The 22,038-nt window shown below is 57.7% G+C and overlaps 7 protein-coding genes across 7 annotated transcripts; 4 read left to right on the forward strand and 3 right to left on the reverse strand.

The window, feature by feature from the left end:
- Positions 1 to 275: 275 nt before the first annotated feature.
- On the forward strand, positions 276 to 1,811 carry EX895_005942 (uncharacterized protein; the record flags this gene model as incomplete). Its single annotated transcript, XM_029886534.1, has 1 exon — positions 276 to 1,811. The coding sequence occupies one exon, from the start codon at positions 276 to 278 to the stop codon at positions 1,809 to 1,811; it is 1,536 nt and encodes a 511-aa protein (XP_029736847.1).
- Positions 1,812 to 1,900: 89 nt separating this feature from the next.
- On the reverse strand, positions 1,901 to 3,850 carry EX895_005943 (uncharacterized protein; the record flags this gene model as incomplete). Its single annotated transcript, XM_029886535.1, has 1 exon — positions 1,901 to 3,850. The coding sequence occupies one exon, from the start codon at positions 3,848 to 3,850 to the stop codon at positions 1,901 to 1,903; it is 1,950 nt and encodes a 649-aa protein (XP_029736848.1).
- Positions 3,851 to 4,094: 244 nt separating this feature from the next.
- Positions 4,095 to 4,970, forward strand: EX895_005944 (uncharacterized protein; the record flags this gene model as incomplete). The annotated part of the gene is made up of 1 exon (XM_029886536.1): positions 4,095 to 4,970. The coding sequence occupies one exon, from the start codon at positions 4,095 to 4,097 to the stop codon at positions 4,968 to 4,970; it is 876 nt and encodes a 291-aa protein (XP_029736849.1).
- A 258-nt stretch (positions 4,971 to 5,228) lies between these two features.
- On the reverse strand, positions 5,229 to 12,080 carry EX895_005945 (uncharacterized protein; the record flags this gene model as incomplete). The annotated part of the gene is made up of 1 exon (XM_029886537.1): positions 5,229 to 12,080. One exon carries the CDS (start codon positions 12,078 to 12,080, stop codon positions 5,229 to 5,231), a length of 6,852 nt encoding a protein of 2,283 aa, XP_029736850.1.
- A 3,301-nt stretch (positions 12,081 to 15,381) lies between these two features.
- EX895_005946 (uncharacterized protein) lies at positions 15,382 to 16,765 on the forward strand (the record flags this gene model as incomplete). Its single annotated transcript, XM_029886538.1, has 2 exons — positions 15,382 to 16,080; positions 16,160 to 16,765. 2 exons carry the CDS (start codon positions 15,382 to 15,384, stop codon positions 16,763 to 16,765), a joined length of 1,305 nt encoding a protein of 434 aa, XP_029736851.1.
- A 278-nt stretch (positions 16,766 to 17,043) lies between these two features.
- Positions 17,044 to 20,538, reverse strand: EX895_005947 (uncharacterized protein; the record flags this gene model as incomplete). Its single annotated transcript, XM_029886539.1, has 1 exon — positions 17,044 to 20,538. The coding sequence occupies one exon, from the start codon at positions 20,536 to 20,538 to the stop codon at positions 17,044 to 17,046; it is 3,495 nt and encodes a 1,164-aa protein (XP_029736852.1).
- A 347-nt stretch (positions 20,539 to 20,885) lies between these two features.
- EX895_005948 (uncharacterized protein) lies at positions 20,886 to 22,022 on the forward strand (the record flags this gene model as incomplete). Its single annotated transcript, XM_029886540.1, has 1 exon — positions 20,886 to 22,022. One exon carries the CDS (start codon positions 20,886 to 20,888, stop codon positions 22,020 to 22,022), a length of 1,137 nt encoding a protein of 378 aa, XP_029736853.1.
- Positions 22,023 to 22,038: the final 16 nt, after the last annotated feature.

A 22,038-nucleotide genomic window follows, 5' to 3' on the forward strand; every position in this document is an offset into this window, starting at 1 on the left:
CTTGTGCTAAAGATTAACAGAGGCCGTGGGCGGATTAGAACGACCTGAAAACGGCGCTGTGTTAGTTCTCCACATTTAGCACTCGCTTGTCCCGACGCTGTCGGTCAATTCATCGGTAGGCTGTGCTTTGCCCACTGACGACGTGGAATCTGACATTCGACTCAGCCTTCCTTCCTATATCCCATCTTCCTTTGCTCGATTCTCAAAGCACATGCTGCCATCAGATCCTGCTATCATCATCAGCGAAAGCTGGGATCCACATCACTCCAACCAGCATGCCACACACAGTAGATGCCGACGAGCTTAATCCTTGGGCAAGCCAGATCTCGACAGCTGCTGCTCCTCAACCGCAGCCCGGTTCATCTCCAAATAATGCCATCGTGGTAGACGACCCGCCAGAAGAACTGGCATCAGCTTCGTACCAGCAAGGCTTTTCGCAGTCCGCACAACCACCTCGCACCGATGTCTCCTCCACTGGAATGGAGGGTCGCAACCAACTCCTCTTGCTCGTTTTCATTCACGGCTTCAAAGGCTCCTCGGATACAACCTTTGAAGACTTTCCATCCCGGCTCACATACAACCTGCAAGAAACTTATCCTGGTCTACACGTTAAATCGCTCATCTATCCCACCTATGACACGCGCGGCAGTCTCGCAGCCGCCGTCGAGTCGTTTGTAGAATGGCTCACCGAGCAGACGGTCACGCTCGAGTCCAAGCCAGAGATCGATCCGACCACAGGAGACATTGTTCCGAACTCGGGCAAAGGTGGTGGAATGGGAAGTGTCAAGATTGTCCTCGCTGGTCATTCCATGGGTGGTCTCGTTGCTGTCGACGCCGCCCTCGCCATTGCACAGAGCAGTGCAGACCAACAAGCAAACACTCCTATTGAAAAGCGCAACAGCCTCAAACTCTGGCCTCGTGTCGTCGGTGTACTTGCCTACGACACGCCTTACTACGGAGTTCACCCAGGTGTGTTCAAGCACGGCATTAATAAGTACGCCGGCTATGTTCAGACGGCACAAAGCATAGGAACGTTTTTGGCGCCTATGGGTGTCGGTCTAGCTGCGCGATGGAACTCGGAGCGCCAATCCAACTCGCAGGCGCGTTCTACCTCTTCGCAGTCCTCGACGGCCCCCTCGCGCTCTTCTCCCTCTTCAAATTCGACCAACGACCCCGCTGCATCGACCAGAGCGACGAGCAACTGGAGGACCGCACTCATGGCTACTGGCGCTGTCGCTCTCGCTTCGGGCGCCGCTGCGTCCGCTGCCTATTTCAACAAGGACAAAATCAACGGTGCCTACGGTTGGGTCACTGATCACCTCGCTTTTGTCTCGAATCTGTGGGATGACAACGCCCTCCGCTTACGTCTTGATCGACTCGTGGATCAACCACAGATCCTTTTCCATTGCTATTACACGAGGCTGCCTTCAACTTCCCGCGCCGCCAATCCTACCGTTCAAGGAGCAGCAGCAGCACCACCACGCGATAGGACGTTCATCATTTTACCACCACGTGCGGCCCGCTGTGCAGGCAGCTTTACGCCCATGGACAACACCAAAGCGTGCGATGAGGTGGATGCACACATCAGCATGTTTTCCGCCAAGAACAATCCGAGGTATTTCGACCTGGGCCTGAAGACGAGCGGGCTGATCGCTGTGTGTTTGGACAACGAGAGTCGGTTTGGAGATCAGGTTCAGGCGCAGAAGGAGAGCGAGGAGGTAGGGGCCAGTGGATTGGAGGAAGAGAAGGGATTGAGGGACGGCGACGAGGAGCTGGAGAGGATGAAAGATCAGGCTAAGCATGCTGAGTGATGGATGCCATGGCGGGAGCATGCAGTATATACCCCCCCGCACCGCAATGCGCATTCGTACGCGATCAGGATTGCATTACTGTGATGAGATTACAGCGACTCGAGATACGCGATGAGAGCCGTGAGGATGTCCCTTGTTTTGAACCCCTCCTCTCCATCTGCTGCCTCAATTGCCACCTGATCGCCCACGTTCTCGCTGTACTCTCTCAGCGTCTCCGCCACATTCGCAAACCGCGCACCTTTCCTTTTCAACATGACGCCGACGTGGTCCTTGCACGCGTCATCCTCCATAACGAGCCAGGCAAGCACCGTGTCGAGCAGCTGCAGGCTAAACAGGCCGTGTTCGAGTCTGCTCAGGTACACGTCTTGCTCGTCCTCGTCTGTCTCTGGCGCGGGGGGGATGGCGTCGAGGCGGGTGGTGAGCGAGTCGCGCAGGTCGAGCAGGTGGTCGGTGCGCATGTAGTTGTCGGCGACGAATTTCGAGAGGACGCGGATACGCGGGATCGAGTCTGACGGGAGGTGGGTGAGCAAGGACGCAAATATGCCGAGCAGGTGCTCTGCCGTCTGCGCTGTCGCGGATGAGCGTTTGCCGGCGTTGCACTGCATGAAGATGCTAAAGAGCGGCGAGAGGGCTTGTGCGTCGACGATGCGGTGGCACACAGCGCTGCCGGACGGCCCCGAGCATGCGTGGTCCAGCACCTTGACCGCCCGTGTGCGCCCGAAGGACTTTTTCTCCTTCATCAATAACACCATCAGCTCTATTCCCTCCCCTTCGAGGAAGCGCGCCTTGTTGGATGCGTCGGACAGAGAAGAGCAGAGAGAGTCGAATATGTTTTCGACAAACTCTTGCTCCTCTGCTCCCGATGGTGCCGTGCGCCGGTATCGCGCCAGCACGCCGAGTAGCACGTCGATCCCATTCTCTTCCTCTTGCCTTGTGGATCCCAAGGCAGCACGGTTGGGCTCGGAGCTTTGGAGCAGGATCGCGAGCAGCTCAGCTGCGTAGTTTGTGTTCTGGTCGACTGCACGTTTAGCCGCCAAGCGTTTCAGCACCCACGGCAGAAACGGTGTCGACGAGACGAGCTGTTCTGAAACCGCAGATCGGGAAGAGACGAGATTCTCGATGGCGCCCAGGGTGTGGTAGATTGCTTGGGCGTCGTTCTCAGCTTCCACTGCTCGTGTCGCTGCTTCTTCTGCTGGGAGGTCTGCTTCGAGGTGGTCGTTAAATCGCGAAAGATTCGACACGAGCAGGTCCAGCAAGCTCTGCTGCAGAAGCGCTTCGACGAGCTCGTTCATCGCTGCTAATGCTCTTGGCCCCACATTCTGCTTGTCCGCATCGTCGTCATCCTCGCCCTCACTCTGCGCGTTCGCCTGATCGAGCACATCGTCGTCCGTTAGCTCCTCGATCACCTCGATCGCCGCCGCGGCGATGTCAGCATTCTCGTGGCTCAACAGCCCCACCAAGCTTGCCGCACCACCCAGCTTGACAAACTCGCTATAGAAAAGCACAGGCTGCGTGGTGAGCACGAGCAAGCTCTTGAGTTCGGCGTCGAGGTCAGCTTCCGAGTCGATGAAGCGTGCTGGCTCTTGGGCGTGCTTGACGCGCATCTCTGCGTTCTTGTTGATGGAGCGTTCAAAGCGGAGCAGCTGTTTGCGGAGCGCAGGAAGGTCGTTGACGGTCGAAGGGTCGGATGAGGCCTGCTCGCCGCTGTCCATGATGTCGAGAATTTGCTGCTGTTCCGCAGTGAGACCGCCGCCGAAGAATCTGCCATCTTCCTGATCGTCGTCTGAGAAGAAGTGGGTTTCTTCGACAGGCTCGTCATTGTCGGCATTGTTGTCTTCGACATCGTCGTCTACTCGGGCGGCCTTGCGTGGGCGGGAAGAGGAAGGATCGGGTGGACCTGCTTCAGTGTGAATGGCGGAAGATGAAGTAGAGGCAGAGGTGGAGGCGGCAGGGTCGTCTGGTTTGGGGGCGTTCCATTTGCGCTTGTTGACGGCACCTGAGGATAACTCGGGGAGCTTGAACAGCTTGCCCACGTCCATGTTGGCGGCCGTTGCTGTGATGGGGAATGCAAGGTGGAGATGGTTTGAGTGCAAGATGTCTGTGACAAGTGCATCATGAAAGCGTCGAATCCGGCCAAAGTGGAGTTTTGGCTGTTCCGGCATCCGAACAAATTTACAGAACTGAGCTAGAACCTTCTCCTTCTCTGCTTGTTACTTCTCGACCAGCATCCACATCACTGACCACCACATCCCCCTTCTTCACAACTATCAATACCTCGTCATTATGAGCGGCTATCCACCGACAGCTGGATCCTCGTCGAACGCATCCGGACCCGCGTCGACAGCCGACGACCCCTATGCGCCCTTCTACTACTGGGACGCCAGTGCCAACAACTGGGCCTTTGACTACACCTCATACTACGCCACATACGGCTACCCCGCCGACTACTACACAGCATCTGGTGGTGACGGTGCCTCTTTCTCTTCCACAGCTGCTGCAGCATACTCGGATCCATCATCCGCAGCGAATCCGTATTACTTCGACTACCAAAACCAACAGCAGCAACAGCCGCAGCAACCACCAACCGCACCATACGACAGCGTCGTCGACCCATTCGCACCCGCATCCTCATCCTCCGCCGCCGCTGCATCCAAAGAAGAATCGCGCTACGACGAGCACGGACGCATCATCCCGGGCAAGCTGCGCAAAGGCGAAATGCGCCCCACTGTGCTGCGTCGAGCAGCCGGGAAACTCTGGGAAGATCAAACGCTGCTCGAGTGGGACCCATCCCACAAAAGGTTGTTTGTCGGCGACCTTGGCAACGATGTATCGGACGAAACCCTCGCCGCCGCCTTCGACAAGTTCCCCTCCTTCAGCAAGGCCCGCGTCATCCGCAACAAGGACGGCAAAGCAAAGGGCTACGGCTTTGTCGCCTTCGCCGACCCAGAGGACTTTTTGAAAGCCTGGAAACAGATGGATGGCAAGTATATCGGAAGTAGACCGTGCAGGCTGAAGAAGGCCGCCGACGTCGTCAACCCTGTACAGATCGGCGCGAGGAAAGATCGATTGCTGGCAATCAGTGCCAAGCAAGATCGTCAGCAGTACAAACAAAAGATGGGGGGAGCAGTGGGTAAGAATTTGAGACGGGTCGGCAAGTGATCTGCGGTAAGCACACGTCAGACGACGCAAGAGTACCTGTACAGTCGACGGTGAGGCAGGCACACAAGCAGATGCGATGTTTGTTCCTAAAAAGTACATTTCTTCCGCTCGAATTAAAGACAAAGCAGGTTAAAAGAACAACAGCATCCCGCCGAATCAGCAGAGAGCGAGAGTGAGTGTGGAAAAGGAGGAGAGGGAGGGAAAGTGGCTGTTCCGTGCGTGGATCAAGAGTGCATGCTATCTTGTCGAGCGCCCGCCTTACGACACCCGAACGACGATAGCGCCCGGTTCGTCGTTGGCGTTCCTCGATGTCGGGTCAAACGCCCTCGACGCGTCCGCAAACGGCAGGACGCTCCTCAACCTCGGGCACACGTTGCCCTGTTCCGCCGCGCGCTTGACCGCCTCGAGCGCCTCCTTGCAGTCCTCGCCCGAATCAATGCCGACCCATTCGTAGCCAATGTTCTTCTTGTCCTTCTTGAAAAACGCGCGTCGCAAGCTCCGGAAGTGTGACTTCAAGTTCGGATTGGCCGTGCCGTGTTCGTCGCCGAAGCACGTGCAGAATTGGCCATCAAAGGCAAGGATGCGGCGCGAGGCGTCGTACACTTTGCGTCCACCCACCGTGTCGACGATCAGATCGAACGACGACTCGTGCAGCGAGTTGATGGCCCACAGCGGTTCGCCGATGACCACCTCGTGTGCACCGTTGGCCTGGCACACGGCCACGCCGTCCGAGATCGACGGCGGACACTGAGCCACGATCAGCAATCCGAGACCTACCGACTCCTGCATCGTCAGCAGACCCACGCCGTCGTGTGCGTTGAGAATGAGCACCCGCGCTCCCCTAGGCAGCTGACGGCAGTGGTTCTGGATTAGCTGGTGTGCCATCACACCCGCCGACGGCAACGCCGCAATCTGCTCCGTCGTCAGGCAGTCGCTAGGAGCATGGCAGACACGGTTGTAGTCGATCACCATAAACTCGGCCAGCGCTCCGGATTTGCGGCTGTCCTGCAGACCAAACACCACATCGCCCTTTCGCATCTTCTTCACCTCGTAACCGCACTCGACGATGCGTCCACAGAAGCTGCGCCCTGGCACAAAGCCGAATGCATTCTCGGCTCGCACCTTTTCGCGCAGCATCAGTTTGTCCGTCTCGTCGATTGCTACCGCGATCACTTGCACGAGCACCTGGTGCGAGCCGATCTTGCGTGGCGGAGGAGTATGCGCCGTCACGGAAAGCGTTGTCAGCGACAACTCGTCCTGCAGATGCTCGGGCACATCCGCCGAGGTGCGACGGTCGCCATTCAGGTCAACACTCTGCTTGCGCTTGACCACCGACTTGCTCCTGCTGGCAAACGCACCGCTCGTCACCGCAATGCTCTGCATCGTCGTGCGGTTGTTGAGCAGGTCATCCGCATTGGTGCTGAACCGCTTCGGATCCTTGTTGGGTCGGTAGCTCGTCGGCACTGTAGGCATCGAAGTGGGGATCGTGCTGGTCAGGCTCAATGCAGACTGCGAAGCCGAAGGAGAAGAGCTGCTATCGGATGATGGCCCGGTCAGGTGTCCCACCACCAAGGGAGGGTTGAGCGACTCGATGGCCGACTCGCTAACTGCCGACAACCCGTCGACCGACATGCGAGAACGGGGAATGGGAGGGTGTAGGTATTGATTCGTCGATGCTCCCAAAGGCGCATTACGCACCACCGCAGGCGAGCTGACGGCGCTGATAACCGAGCTACTTCGCGACACGGTCGAAGCCGGAAGCGCCGGGTATGGCGACGGCGAAGTGGGGCGTGACGGGTACGGCGACGGGCCAGCGGCCGCCTCTTCTGTCTCTGGCACTTGGCTCTCCCACTCATTGATCGCCGACATGAGCGAGTGACGGTTGCCCGTCTGAGACAAAGTAGGGAGGGCTGGGCTCGGCGACAGCGAGCGCATCCTTTTGGCGTATGGCGACAGCTCGTGATGATTGACGTACGAGTACTCTGGTCGCGGACTGCTGCGATACGACGCCGAGTGGACGCTCGACGAGACGTGGGAGGCGACCGAACGACCAGATTGACTGGGCACCGCACTAGGTGCAGGAGAGGCAGAACGACTATCCCAAGCCTGTTCAGACGAAGCAACGCTGTGTGTGTAGAGGCGAGAAGACGATCCCGAGACGGATGAGGACGCCTGATACCCAGCGGGGATCTGTGGCACGGGAGGAGCTTCGGCCATGAGCCTGTTCATCGTCGGAGATTGAGTCAACGGACTCAGCGACCCGTTCGAGCGCTTCATCTTGGGACCCGGAGACGAGGCTGAGCGCGAGTGACGCGGAGGAGACTCCAGCACTGACGGCGGCGCAGTCGCTACAACCTGACCGATGGTCGGGTCGACAGGCAAAGCAGGCAAAGCCCGTTCCGTGTGGTTAGTGCTCGTTCGAGAGGCCGAGGTGGCAGCAGCAGGCTGAGACGAAGACGACGACTTTCGACGCAGCTGCGACGAGTCGATCGTGGTGGCGACAAGGCCAGGTGGCAGGCTAAGGCCTTTGCCCTTGTACTCCTGCCACATGCCTTTCTTGGCCGGTGCCATCGACCTGGATCGAGAAAGGCCGTCGCTGGCAGCGTCGGCTTTCGAGTCGGCATGTACAGCCGTGCGCTGGCTGGATGACCTCGACATGAGCGGCGGACGCTGAGGAGAGACCGACTCGTCATGCTCGGCGATGGTCGGCGTGCCGGGCACCTGCGAGGAAGCGAACGAATTGCGGGACTCGAGCGCTGGCGGTGTGGGAGGGATGAGGTTGATGCCGACACCAGGAATGGCCTGAGGTTTGCCAGTAGGAGTGCGGTCGTCTTGGGAGGGAGCCATGACTTCCTCGACAGCTCGCGGAGGAGGCATGGGCAGCTTCCTTTCGAACGCTTCCATAGGCTGTGACGATGGAAGGGCTTTCGACGACTCAGACGCTGGGACCTCTGTCACGACGGCTTTGTCTGTATCCAGAGCGTTGGATGCAGGTTCATTTTCCGGTGAGGTGGGGATGGTGCTAGCGAGGCTCGGTTCCGACGAACTCGGTGCAGCGCTGTCCTCGGAACGCTCAACAACTGGTGCAGCCACTGCACGCTGCTCGAGCTGTGGAAGTGCAAACGAGCCGAAACCGTCCATCTCCTTCATCTGCTCCGACAGCTTTCGCTGGTGTTCTGGGCGCACGTCGGCTTCAGCAGCAGCGGCACCGTTTGGCATTGCTGGCACCGGCTTGGGATCGGCTGGGTAGGAAGGGATGGTCGCATCCGCCAGAGCCTTCAGGTCATGGGCGGTGTGGAACTTTTCCGGTGACGCCTCTGCACCAACAGCACCCTGCAGGTTGGCCATACTCTGCAGAGGAGTGGCAAAGGTGTGGTAGGTCTCAGAGGACGTCAGGCCCGTCGGCTGCTGCGACGCCGTCGTCGGGGCGGCATCGTCGGCAGTACGTTGCTTGCCCAAAGCCTTGGCAGACGGCGAAGGAGACGAGGGCACCGACGCACTCGAAGTTGCGCCTGCGAAGTTTGCGGCAGTATCGGTGCTTGAGCGTTGCTTGGACGAATCGGCGATCGATGAACGATCGCTCTTGACAGAGGCGGAACCGATCGAGTCGACCGACACCTTGCGGCTGTGCTTGCTCTTGTCCTTCTTGTCCTTTTTCTCCTTTTTCTCCTTTTTCTCCTTCTTCTCCTTGCCGGGAGAGCGGAAGCTGATGCCAAAGAGCGTGTCGGCGAGCGATTTGGTGGGCTTCGGCTTCATGGCCGACTTGGCAGGAGCAGGCTTGTCCTTGCTGGCAACGATGGCGGGGGGCTTGTCAGGCGTGGTCTGCTTGCTCTGAGGCGATGACGCCGCCACATCCGCACTCTGCATGCTGCGCTGGGAGAGTGAGATGGGCAAGGTGCTGCGTGTGTCTTCGACTTCGACCGGAGCCTGCGGCCTGTCGGCCTCGAGCCTGCCTTCCGAGATGGACACGCCGCCCATCTCTTGCGGTCGCTGTGATTTTGGTCGCGGTCGGTTGAGAACAGATTCTTTGACCTTTTCCGAGCTGGCTCCGGTGGAAGAGAGCGTGGGGTTGGAGGCACCCTTGAGTAGCGTCGAGGCCGTGATAGTTCGATCGCCTTCCTCGTCGGAAAGAGCGCGGGTTGGGGCCGATTCATTTGGGCCTTGCGCCTGGTTGAGGAGCCACACAGCAGCAAAGCTTGGAGCAAGAGCAGTAGTGTCGGCGCTGTTCCGCCTCTTGTTTTCTGCTACAGCTTCAGCACGCTTTTGTCGCACCGCGTTGATGGCCTGTTGTGCGTCAACGCCGACGCCGTTGGCTGATGCGGTAGAGGCAGAGGCAGCAGGACCGGTGACGAAAGAGTCGCCTCTGGCCTCTGAAAGGGTTGAGGGTTGGTCAGGCTCGCGCTTGAGCTTGTTGACAGTGGAGTCCGAGTAGCTGTATCGGTCAAACTTGTCGAGCATGGTTGAAAGCGGGGGGCCAAAGAAATCATCACCAACATTCATTTTGCGCAGACGATCCTGCTCAGCCAGAGCCTTGGCTTTGAGCTCGGCATCGTCGTCCGAAAGCTCAGCGCCAGAATCTGAGTCGCCGTCACCAGTGAAGCGCCGAGACGAAGCGGGTCGACGCAGGATCCCGCTGACGGCGAACGAGGTTCCCAAGCTGACTTCGCTGAGGCGGCGCTGGATCGTTCCTGGCCTGGAAGACCGAGAAGTGCGCATGCTGGGACGCTGCGAGGGTGCAAGGGAGACTGTGTCGGCCTCGGCACCTTCCTCGGGAGCCTCGGTGGGCAGCTGCACCCGTGCGATGGATGCGACTGCTGCTGCGTCGTCTTGGGTATCTTCGCCGTCGGATGGCTCCCCCGGAGTGGGCGTGCTTGCGCCGCTCGTGGCAGATTGATAATCGCTGTACTCCGAGGTGCGAGAGACGAGCTGCGGCCTCTGGGAAGCGACGAGCAGCGGTGCCGTAACAGCTTTATCAAGTGCTGGCTCGGCCTTGAGTACCTCTGCCTGCGGTGCAATGGGTAGGTCCTGGGTGGGAGGCTCTGTCACATGAATCTCTACACCAGAAGGAGCAACAGGAACCTCGTCATCGCGTGTGTCGTCTGGTTGGCTCTGCGTAGAAGCTTGTCGACGGTGCAGGCGAGCCTCAAAATCGTCGTAGTTACGACTGGGACCCTTGCCCTTGGCCGTGTTGCGCATGCGCATCTCGTGATGAAAGTTGTGGCCGACGCTCGAGCCTTCCTCGTCCTCCTCGGCAACCACGTCCAGTGTGGGCTGACCACCGCCAACGAGACCATCGTCTGAGGTCGTGTCGTCGGGCTCTTCAGACTCCTCGGATGATGCGGCCTCCTGTTCTTCGGGCACAGCTTGTCCGTCGGCAGATTCTTGTTCCTCGACGCGATCGGCAAGGTACTGAGCGGTGGTGGCTGGTGCCGGGACTGCTGCCGCTGAGATGTCAGTAGGAACCGGCGCAGCTGATTGAGAAGCCACAGTCGAGGGCAAGGTCGGCTCCGGTGCAGTGTATTGAAGAGTGTCCACAGGCTGAGGGGCTGCGCGACGAGTGGGTACTGCAAGTGGAGCGAAAGTCTGGGCAGGAGATTCCTGTACCGGTTGTATTGAAGTAGGCGCCGCCACAGAGACCTGCACCGGGACCTGCGCTGTAAGCGACGCTGGCACAGGGACGTACTGCTGCGGTGCAGTGGCAGAGACGGCTTCGGGAACGAAAACCGAACCTGGCTGGATTGCTGAAACCGGCACAGCCTCGCCGTACTGTTGTTGTGACAGAGATTGAGGATGCACGTAGTGTTGCTGTGGCTGCGGCGAATGGATCAAAGGAACCATTGGCACGGTTTGCGGCACCGGGACAAGCGCCGGTGCTGCTGTTCCGTACAAGACGGTGGAGGCTTGTGGCGACATGGCAGTGGGTTGCTGGGCCACGTTGAGGGACGAGTTAGATGTGACGGGTGAATAGACGGGCGAGATGGGCGCGACCACCTGGCCTGGCTGCAAATGTACGGCGGGAGCGAGGTGAGGCTCGGAGAGCGGCGAGATGGGCGTTGGTGGCATCTCGCCAATGACCTGGGAAGCGGCGCGCGCCAAGAGGTCTTGGTGGACGATGCCAGGGTCGCGCTGAAGCTGCTGGAACTGCGCATCCTGCTCGAGCTCCTTCCTGATGCGGCTGGCTACGACGCTGCTGCGCTTTTCTGAACTGCGAGGCGGCTGGGGCGCCAAGGTGGGCATGGTCTCCCACGTTTTGGCGACTTCGGTGCCGGACATGGACTTGACAAACGAGTTCCAGTCGGAAGAGCCGGTGGCAGCAGCTCGACTCGGACTGCGTGCTCGCCCTACGGAAGCAGCTGGACTGACGGGACGGGCAAGGTCGGCATTGGATTGGGAGATGCTAGGCGATCTGGCTATGGCAGGGCTAGAGGCTTGGTGCATGAGAGTATGCTGCTGCTGTCCCAACGGAGCAACGCCAGATTGGCGTCTCATGGAGGACATGGAGGCCTTGCTTGCCAATGGCGGAAGCGGAGGTACGGCAGGCTGGGACGAATAGCGCCTTCTGCTCGACGTGTGACCGCCATAGTCGCTTCGTGCGCCACGAGGAGCTGTGCCTCTAAGCGAATCCGAGATCGAAGGGAAAGCGGAGGGATTGGCGACTTCAGGCTCGGAAAAGACGCTTCCTGCAACGCTTGGGGGACGGGAAGAATAGTTGTTGCGCGTCACAGTGCCGCTCTCCCACCATCGAGACTTTCTTGGACTTGCGCCGACATCTGTTGGTGCGACACTGCTGGCGCCATCGTAGTAGACGCTGCCACCGGAGATGGAGGGGGCACGAGCCTTTTTACGAAAGATGCTAAAACGGCTGGTGTTGCTCCTCCCTGACATGACGGAAGGTGCCTGGCTGTAAGTTTGGCCGGCGTGATTGAGCGAGCCGGCACCTGCTGCTTTGAACATGTTGCCGGCAAGGATGGAATCGGGTCTGTTGGGCGCATTGGGGAGGTCGGAGGGCGTCTGGTAGCGCGCGTTTCTGGAGTGTTTGGCATCGAGGGGCTCAGCGTACCTCTGCGAGGGACGGTTGAGGATGTTATCCATAAAGCTGTGTTTGGTCATATTGGGAGGCGGTGCAGTCCCGGACGAGTCTGCGACAGACTTCTGGGAATGTGGCTTACGGGGGTAAGTTGAGGAGAGATTGACGACCAGTGCTAGGAGATGAACTCCAGGTCTCGCTGACTAGGATGTGCGGCAGTCGAGCCGAGTCGGGACGAGACGATTGAGACGGATTAGGAGGAGTACGGCATGAGTGGTGTACGTCGTCAATGGAGCGAGCTCGAGTTGGCGGCCTGCTATCAAAGGATGGTGGTTATGTCCGCGGTCAAAGCCGTGATGGAGGAGAAAGTGAATGTGGATGGCTCGAGAAAAGAGTGGAGAAAGAGCGAGAGCGCGCACGGCAAAGATGAGAGCTCTATGAGAGCTGAGTGGAGCCGGCCAAGGGGAAGCGAGCGAGTGGGAGCGAGAGCAAGAAGGATCGGACAAGAAGGTTGCAGGGATCGAAAGGGTCAGCGGATCGAGAGTGTATAGGAGTGTCCACAACAGCAGCAGCAGCTAGCTATGCATCAATGGTGACCGAGGCCGACAAAATGACAATTCGAGCCGATCGAGCTGATCCGCAAGTCAAATTTCTCCACTCGTCTCAGTGCGGCAGTGTGTCAGGCATCAGTCTGTATGTCTGCCTATCTGTCTGTCACTCTCACTTTCTCTGGCGATTTTCAGGGTCATCAAGACACACAAATCGCTTCTACAAAATCACGCACCTGAGCAGCAGAAGTCGCGAGAGGCCCAAATTGCAAATTGATCCATCCAAACGTATTTGGTATGTTCAAAACCCGCACGCTTCCACCCTTGGAGTCTGATGCAACCGTGCTTTTGCTGCCGCTGCTGTGTTGTTCTGGCCCCGAAGCTTGTTCATTTTGCTTTGTGCGATGGCAATAGGTGATGACTTTCCGCTGCCAAAGACTGAATTTTCACTGTCCGATGGTATGGGTTGACTGCAACTAGGTCGACCGTAAGCAGTACAGTGGCCTTGCTCGACAGGCTGCTTGACCACGGGCTCCGAACTGTCTCGACTCGCCAGTGAGTTCGCTCTGACTTCCTCTCGTCGGGCACGTGCAAGTTTCCAAAGCTCAAGCAAGGGCTCTGCTCGCCTCTCCACCAACCAACACTCTGCATCGATACAGCGGGGCAACATCGATTCTGTGTTGAGTTGATCATCGCAAGCGTGTTCCGATGCTGCACGGCAGACAGGAACGTCTGGCCGTCTCTGTCCATCCAGGAAGCCGACAGGCAATGCAAGCGATTACCCTCGCAACCGAAGAAGGGTTATTTTTAGTCCTTTGGAGAAGGAAGGGCGATCCAGGCGAGGGGGCGTCTCAATTTGGGGCCTTCTTGGTTCTGTTGGCCGATCCGACAGACGGAGACCCTTGCCCATCGGTCTCGATCCGAGTTGATTTTGTTCAGAGAAGGGTGGCGCGCCCTCTTTCCATGCCAGAGTATCTGCTTGCTGTCCGGGGTGCTGCAGCCGGCCGACGACTTTGTGTGCTGCGCGTGCTTCGCTGATCCTGGCAGAAATAATGCGCTAATTGTGCATGAGAAGAGCTGGTCGAACTTCAGAGTGGGTTGATGCAGAACCAAGCGAACAAGCGAACAAGCGAAATTCACAAAATCGGATTCCCGCTCCTCGTCGTGCAGCAGCCATCCATGGCAAACGAAACAAATAATGGCCTATCGAACCGCAGCCGTGGACAGCTTCCTAATGCTAACAAGCTGATAGGCCAAGAGCAGCTGGCAAGCTATCGGGCAAGCAGGCTGGCTCATAACGAGCTCGTGGTCCAGGAACGACACAACGCTCCTTTCCGACTTTGCCGACGCCAAGCGTGCGGTTCAGCGGACAGGATGCATGCACGCGACGAAGCAACCCATGCCGGCGAAATTCCATTTACTTTCGCTTGCAGGGTCCACAGTTGCATCCGCTCCTTCGTTCACCAGCACCAATTTCAACTCGCTCGCTTGAGCAGCATCTGAAGTTGGGAAGTAGGCGAGCTCGTGGAGAGCAAATGCCGCCATTGATATGTTCCCCCAGCAAAGCAAGGCTGGGGGAGACTATGACCAAGGAAGAACCCGCAAAGGTTTTTGTGCGAACTTGAACACTGAGAAAATCGGATGAGAAAAAGAGGCTCAGAAAAGGCGATGACTACGCAAAGGCATCACCGGTCACCCTTTCATTCTGAGTCCAAAAGCCGACTCGTCCATCAGAGGTGCTTCGTCGAGCGGATCACGTTCCTAGGCAGTCGGCGCAGTGGAAAGCTCCAGCCAACGAAAGAGTCGTCGCCCACACCTCTATCGCCCACTACAACCTGATCTGCGGGATACTGTAGAGGCGTGACCGAAATCGTCGCCACGGATCAATCAATGTACTCTCGGACCTCTTTCCAAAGTTCGCTTATTGGGCCAGAACAATGGGGAATTTGCAGCTGTCACAACCCTAATCCATCTCTTCGTTTCGAAAAGGTTTTTAAAGTGCTCTTATCGAGCAACTGAGCCTTGATGAGGGGCAGGAAAGATCTAAGCTAAAGGGTACCAAGTCTGGCGAGGTGAAGAGGGGCTTTGTTGGACCTTGAATGGATAAAGTACAGGTGTCTAAGCGGTCCAAGAATCTCCTCTTTTTCATCACCATCAGACCATTCCTTCTTCCCGATTGTGACCGTGTTTTCCTTTCCAGTCCTTCTGGCATCCCACCATGTCCAAGTCAGGTGTGCAGAGACTGCCAAAAGGCACTGATCGCTTTCGTCAGCAGTATCACCTCGTCCTCGCCGCCGTGCCTGCTCCGGCTTCACGTCAGTATACCGTGCAGTCCGGCCGGTCCAGGACCGGGACCGTCAACCGCCCGCGAACAAACTTCAAGATGCTTGAAAAGTCTGTAGCAGCCATTCTTCAGTGCCAGTCCGCATCGCCACTTGCTCCTCCCGAGATCCCGTCTCGCCTTTTTGAACCGCTCCCTCGCCGACTCAAGCAACTTGACATTAGAGACAGGATTCAATTCTTCGATCATTTCATTCACGGTGTTGCTGCTCACATTCAAAGTGCATCGCTTACCTCGACAGAAAGTTTGTGGCAAGACACGGAAGATCTCGAGTCCAGCCACGCAAACATTTCACAGCAACTACCAAAGACCACTCTCAGCAAGAACACTCGGGCTTCCGCCTTCCGTAGCGGCACTCAAGGCTGGCCTGTGTCCAAAGCGCGAGCCAGCCTTCTCCGCCGATATGGAACAAAGCGACAGAAGCAACATTCCGAAACCATAAGCATCGACAAGCTCGCGACCGCGCTTCAAAACATCGCAAACCGTCAAGAAACCATGGATGGTGCGATCAAGGATTTGGCTGCTCAGCTCAACAAAGAAGATTCGTCGTTCACCCACGCAGCCCTACACACTCTCAAGCAAGCTCCCCAAGCTCTTCTAGATCTGCTCTCTGGCTGCTACAGGTATATGGTCAAGACCAGCGAGCCGGCTGTGCAAGCTGCTCGGCCGACCAAAGCGCAGATGGGCGTCATCGCGTTCGGAGCTGCATGCTACTGTGGAGGAACCCATGCTTTGGCTTCTCTGTTGAGCAAGGTCGTGGCATCGCAGCCTGAATCGTCGCTGCTGTTATCCAGCCTCCAGAACATGCTTGGACTCGCCGTCCAGACATCATCGCTGCCAATCCTCCTCGCCATGACGCCTCGCTTCAAAAATGCCTTTCGCAGGCTTCAGAAATCCAACATCTCCAAGAGATTCTTCACATCGCATCGCGTTGTCCAAGACTCTCGCAAAGAAGTCGCCTTTCGCGATCTGGTCATCAACCATCCAGACCTACTCGACCGGCCCTTTCCCATGGCAGCCGTCTTCAACGACTTGCGCAATCTACAAGCGCTTCGCGGTTTGTCGAGCAACCGCGATTATAAGCTCGCCGAGCGTCGACTGTTTCGGGTGCAGCACGAGTCGGAGTTGGGTCAAGGCGCACCACTGACAGTGCGACAGGTGACGCAACTGCTTCAGCCAGACGACAGTGTGGGGGTGGACAACAATCAAGCAACGTTGGTTGGACGCCATCGATCGTCTGACCAAAAAAGATCGTGCGCGAGTCATGTTTCAGCGCGTATACGGGATTGGAGCCACCAAAGCGGAACGATTCGTCCAAGCCGGCTTTCTGACGCTCGAGCAGCTCCGTGAAGCATCGCTGGAGCGAGCTCAGCGCATCGGGCTAAAGCATATGGACGACATCGAGTGTTTGATCCCTCGATCCGAGTCTGAGCAGTGGCGAGACATCATGCTCGACGTGTTCCGCACTGTAGATCCGCATCTCGGCGCCGAGCTGCTGGGAAGCTTCCGACGCGGTGACCTTTACTTTTCCGATCTCGACTTTGTCCTCTTCCACCCCGATGTGATCAATTTGCGCAATCCTCGCCCGGATAACCCGACCAAGTACGACCCGCATCCGCTCGCCGCCTCCCTAATCACTTCGGTCATCGACGAGCTGCGCGTTCGGAGCCTGCTGGCAAACGACGTGCTCGCCCACGGCCCACTTGCCATGGAAGGTCTTGTCCGCCTCGACTCATCCTCCAAGGTTCGTCGCATCGATCTCAACTTCGCCCCCTTCACCCGGCACGCTTTCTATACGCTAGCAAAGACAGGCGATGCAGATTTGATGGTCCATCTCCGCGCGAAGGCCAAAGCTAGAGGTTGGGCGCTCAACGAGTAGGGCATTGGTCCATCGAACGCCAATGGCTCTGCGTGGACCGAAAATCTGCTGCCAGAGGCGACGGATGAGAGGCAGATCTTCGACTTGCTCCAAGTACCCTATCTGGAGCCGGCCGGAGGAAAGGTCATTCAGTCTGTACGCTTCCAGACTCAAGATTGTACGCTCTTAGACCGCCACGTTACGCACACACTGCAGCCCCACTCTCAATTTGCCCTTTGTATGAAATGCGAATGCCGATTCCTAGACGGTAAGTCACTGCAACGAGTGACTGCACCGCATCAATTTGACTTGAGCGTCCTCTGCTTCTCCGCAGCGGCCACGATCCTCTGGGTGACAAACAAGCCCTTCCTCTTCCGCACCGAGTCCATGTACTTTTTGGCCACATTCTCGCGATCTCCCTTCTCGCCCAGATCCTCGAGCTCCTCCTCGGTCCTCGGCACCCAGAACGGATCCAGATCGAACAGCTCGAAGCCTTTAAAGATGAGCTGCGGACTGGCTGCGCCCGAGGTGCGCTTCCGGATCTCATCGGCGAACCCAAAACTCTCGACGACGGGCAACAGCGAGCCTACGGTAAAAAACGAGGTGCCCTCCTTCATCTCTTCCGAGATGATCTTGCCTCTGCGTTTGGCCAGCACGGCGTGCACTTTGCCCAACACCTCGGTGGACGCCTGAATGTCACAGCTGTACATGGCGAGCATAAGGCGTGGCGACCAATCCAGGAGCGACTGCTTGCAGCTTTCGCGGAAGGTCGACATCAGCGGACCGGTCACGGACGACAGCGAAGACGTTGACGTGGAGGGCGAGAGCGTGATGGTCTCCAGGAAGAACGCAACGCCCTGCATGGGTTCCGCGCACAGCGGGCCAGCAGAGGTGGCCATCTGGAAGCCGGAGTCGAGACTCTCGTTGAGCGCAGAGAGGTTGACACCGGTGCGCGCAGTGGACTCCTCCGAGTCTTCGCCAAGTGCCATCTTGTGCAGCGCATCCGACAATTTATCCGCAGTGCCATCGGCGCCATTCGATGCAGCAGCTGCAGAAGGCGTGGCGATGCCCGAAGACTGCCTCGTCGCCGCACGCGAGGGGTCCGTTCGGTTTCGCAGACTCGTCCTTCCACTGCCCGTTCGGTCGACAAGCATGTTGGCACCCACTCGACGCGGTCCGAACGACACAATCTTCTCCACAATCTCGCGCCAGTCCTCACCCGTCCTATCCTGTCCGCACTTCTCCAACACGTTCGCTAGCGTCGACCAGAACTTGTCGGCCCGCACCGTCTTGCTGGCCAGCGACCCGGCAGCATCCACCGAACCCGACGCAGCATCCGCATCCTCCTCCACCGCTCCACCCGCACTTCTATTCTGAAGACGACGCAGCGTCTGCGTGTTGGCCAGCAGGAAATCGACCACTGCTTTGGGCAGAGGCACGGCACGCACACGATACGAAACAGCCCCATTGGCAACGTTACCCTCGGTAGTTCCTCGCGCTGCACCTTCGAGTTTCGGAGGCGGCATCTCGGGCGCTCGGACACACGTCTCTCTGAAAGGAACCAGAGGTGGACTGACCTGGATCTCGCATTTGGCGAACCGCTCTCGCAGATCCTTAAGGCATCGCTCGAGGTGCAACTCTCCTGCAGTGAGGATGACGTGCTCGCCCGAATCTTGGACCAAGGACTCCACGCACGGATCAGCCTGGTTGAGCAGCTTGAGCCCTTCGACGAGCTTAGGCATGTCCTGCGGGTTCATCGGCTCGAGCGCAACGCGGACGATGGGAGCAGATAGCATGTTGATGCCGGCCAAGTTGACAAATGTGGACTTGGCAACGGTAGCGTCGATCGAGACTGGGTCGGTGTGGCGGTCGATCGGGTACGATTGGACGAGCGAAGGCGAGCAAAGCGTGGCATTGCGAAGCACGCGGCCTTCCATTCCGCGAATGGCAAAGACGTTACCTGCAGGCACCTCGTTGACGGCGAGCAGGTCGCGACCCATGATCATGTAAAGTGCTTCGATCTGCACCGCTTTGATGTGCTTGCCATTGGAAGGATGAGACGGCGGGAGAGATGTGTTGTACTTGGGCAGCAGAGCGTACATCCACTGACCCACGCGCAAGGTGCCCGAGTAGAGCCGGGCAAAGCCGAGCACGACCTCGTCTGAGCCCTGATCTTCCTCTTCGTCTACTTGTGTCGCGTCCTTCTCCGCTAGAGCCTGTGACTCTCGCTCAGCACGTGCAGCACGCTGTGCCTCTGCTTCTTCGAGACTGGTGCCGTTGGACTCGATAGAGGCGTCGGTGGAAGCTGCATCCATCGAGGCACCTGTCGCGGCCAGCGCAGCTCGGACTGCATTCTGACGCTCCCTGCTTTCCTTTGCACGCTCTCGCATCTGCTCGGCGGTCAGCGGAGCCTTCTTGGCCTCAGGCAAGTCGTCCTTCTTGACCGCGAACATCTTACTGACGTAGGCGATGCGGTTTGACTTGGGCCCAATCTCGGCACTCATAAGATGCTCTTCCAGCGCCGTCTTTGCCTTGTAGTTGCCTCGATCGAAGTAACTCATATCGGGATTGAGCATCATGGGAATCCTCTTTGCTTGCGCCTTGCTCGTGGGTGGGATCACGAAGATGATGGCGGCAAACGCACAGCTCGCCAGAGGCAGCCACTGACTGACGATGGCCTTGATGAGCGTCGAGGCGTCCTTGGACTTGAGATCGCGCGGATGTACCTTGAGGTTGAGTGACGAGACAATCTTTTCGATCTTTTCCTGATCGCGATTTTCGACAACGGCATCGTAGACCGACCAGATGTTCTCGAGGACGAATTGGACGAACATAGGCTTGAGCGGACGCTTTTCCTTTTCTTTCTGCTTTTGACTGAGAACACGTTTGGTCTTGGGGTCAAAGTAGAAATCTCCCCACAGCACTTTGCGTAGTTTGGACTCTTGGATGCCCATCTTTTTGGCGTAGAGCATGGCGAATCGTTCGAGACGGAAGGCCCAGTTGTCCATGGCAGAGGCAAAGATGACGTTGCCTTTGGAAGGGTCGAAGTAGATATCTTCGTCGTCTCTCTCTTCACGATCCTGGTCTTGCGCATCGTCGCCGGCTGCTTCAACGTCGGTAGCGGTCGAGGCAGCAATCGAGTCATTTTTGGCTTGCTTGCGTGCTGCAATGCGCTTCTCACGCTCCTCGTGCCAGCGCTCGTCGTCGTCCATACGTGCAGAGGCAAAGAATGAACCGACGACAGCATTGACCTGCTCAATGACTTGTATAAGGTGATGATACGCCTCGTTTGGCGAGAGTTTGAGTTCGGTGATGAGTCGGTCGACCTTGTTGAGCACGAGGATGGGCTCGAGACCATCCTGCCACGCCTGGCGCAGCACCGTGACGGTCTGAGCACACACGCCTTCGACGACATCGACGATGAGCAGTGCACCATCGCACAGTCTGGATGCTGTTGATACTTCGGAAGAGAAATCGACGTGACCGGGTGTGTCGATGAGGTTGATCATAAAGTCCTGGATGGGAGGGAGATTGTCTGGATCCCAGCCTTTTGTAGGGTCGTGCACGCGCATCTTGACGGAGAGCGACACCGCCGATGCCTCCATGGTGATTCCTCGTTCTTGCTCATCTTCTCTCGAGTCAAGGTAGCGGATCTGGCCAGCCATACGAGCCGAAATGATGTTGTTGGCGGCAAGCAACGAGTCGGCGAAGGAAGACTTGCCGTGGTCGACATGACCTATCAAGGTGCAGCACCGCACATTGTGCGAGCTGAAGCGTTTCCCGTCCGATGCCATATTGGATATGGCTCTATGAGATGGAGCTCGGTCGCTGCAATTTAGTGGAAAAGCAAGCACAAGTGTGGTGTAGAGGAGAGAGAGAGGAGGACAGGAAGAAAGCGAGAAGAACTAGCTGAGTCGCTGCGTTTGCTGTGCTGCTCAGCACAAAAATTCCTCGAGTGGAGGTACCCGATGCATTTGCTGCCAATCGGGCTCAAAGTAGCGGGAGTCGGACTTCTCCACTCTGACCGTTGTTGTTTTGGAGTTTATGTCTACCGTAGTTGAGGAGACCTCGCAGATCTCTCGAGCACTTGTTCCTTCCATCCCCAAACCCCTCCTCGCCTGCGCTCATCTGGTCCACAACTATGGCGGAGAAGCGCAAAACATCGCCTCCCATCTCATACCGGGAAGCCGCGCTGGTCAAACGTCAAAGGCAAGCGGGCGACTACGACGATGCCGCGTCGTCCCAACGGATTGCCATCGCCTCGTCCAAAGACGGTCAGGACAAGGGTCTGATTCGTTCCGTCAAGCGAACCTCTTCGCTCTCACACCCTATCCTGGGATTAACAGGCGCACACACATCCGAGATCCTCGACGTCAAATTTTCGCGCGATGGATCCAGAATTGCAGCTGCTTCCGCGGACCGCACCATATCGATCTGGAGCGTATATGGAGAGTGTGCCAACATTGGTCAGCTCAAAGGCCACTCCAAAGCGGTCACCTGCGTCGCTTTCAGTAACACCATGTCGGATGCGCTCTATTCCGGCTCGGCGGATGGCACTATCATTGCATGGAAATTGACGACAGGCGAAAAGCAGAGACGGTTGAGAGGGCATCGAGCCATTGTCAATTGTGTTTCTGCCACTCGATCTGGGCCGGAACTGCTGGTGTCTGCGTCGGACGATGGTAGGGTCCTAATCTGGGATCCGCAAGCAAAAGAACCTCTAGACGTGCTTGAGGTGGGATACCCCGTGACGGCCGTCGCCTTCTCGGAAGACTCGAGTCAGATCTACGTCGGCGGCATCGACAACCAGGTTCATGTTTACGACCTCACTCGCAAAACCATCGCTCTCACACTCCGCGGCCACCTCGATACCATTACCTCAATCTCGCTCTCCCCATCCGGGTCACACATCCTCACCACATCCTTCGACGACTCGCTCCGAATCTGGGACGTTCGACCCTTCGCACCGGAGCCTAACCCAGCAGATCCCAACGCCCACACGGCGAATCCCAGACTGTACAGGACGCTTAGAGGCACCACATTTGGCGGATTTGAGAACCTGCTCATCAAGGCAGGGTGGAGCGCAGATGGCGAGAAAGTGGTAGCGGGCGGTGCGGATAGGACGTGTACGATTTGGGATGTCGAGAGCTCGTCCATCTTGTACAAGCTGCCTGGGCACAAGGGGACATGTACTGCAGCCGTTTTCCATCCGAGGGAACCGGTGGTCGTGTCGAGCTCGACAGATATGACGCTGCTACTGGGCGAAATCGATCCATAGGTGCGACGCCAGATTC

This window comes from Sporisorium graminicola, chromosome SGRAM_8 (assembly GCF_005498985.1).
Source record: "Sporisorium graminicola strain CBS 10092 chromosome SGRAM_8, whole genome shotgun sequence".
In the NCBI taxonomy this organism is placed as follows: Eukaryota; Fungi; Basidiomycota; class Ustilaginomycetes; order Ustilaginales; family Ustilaginaceae; genus Sporisorium; species Sporisorium graminicola.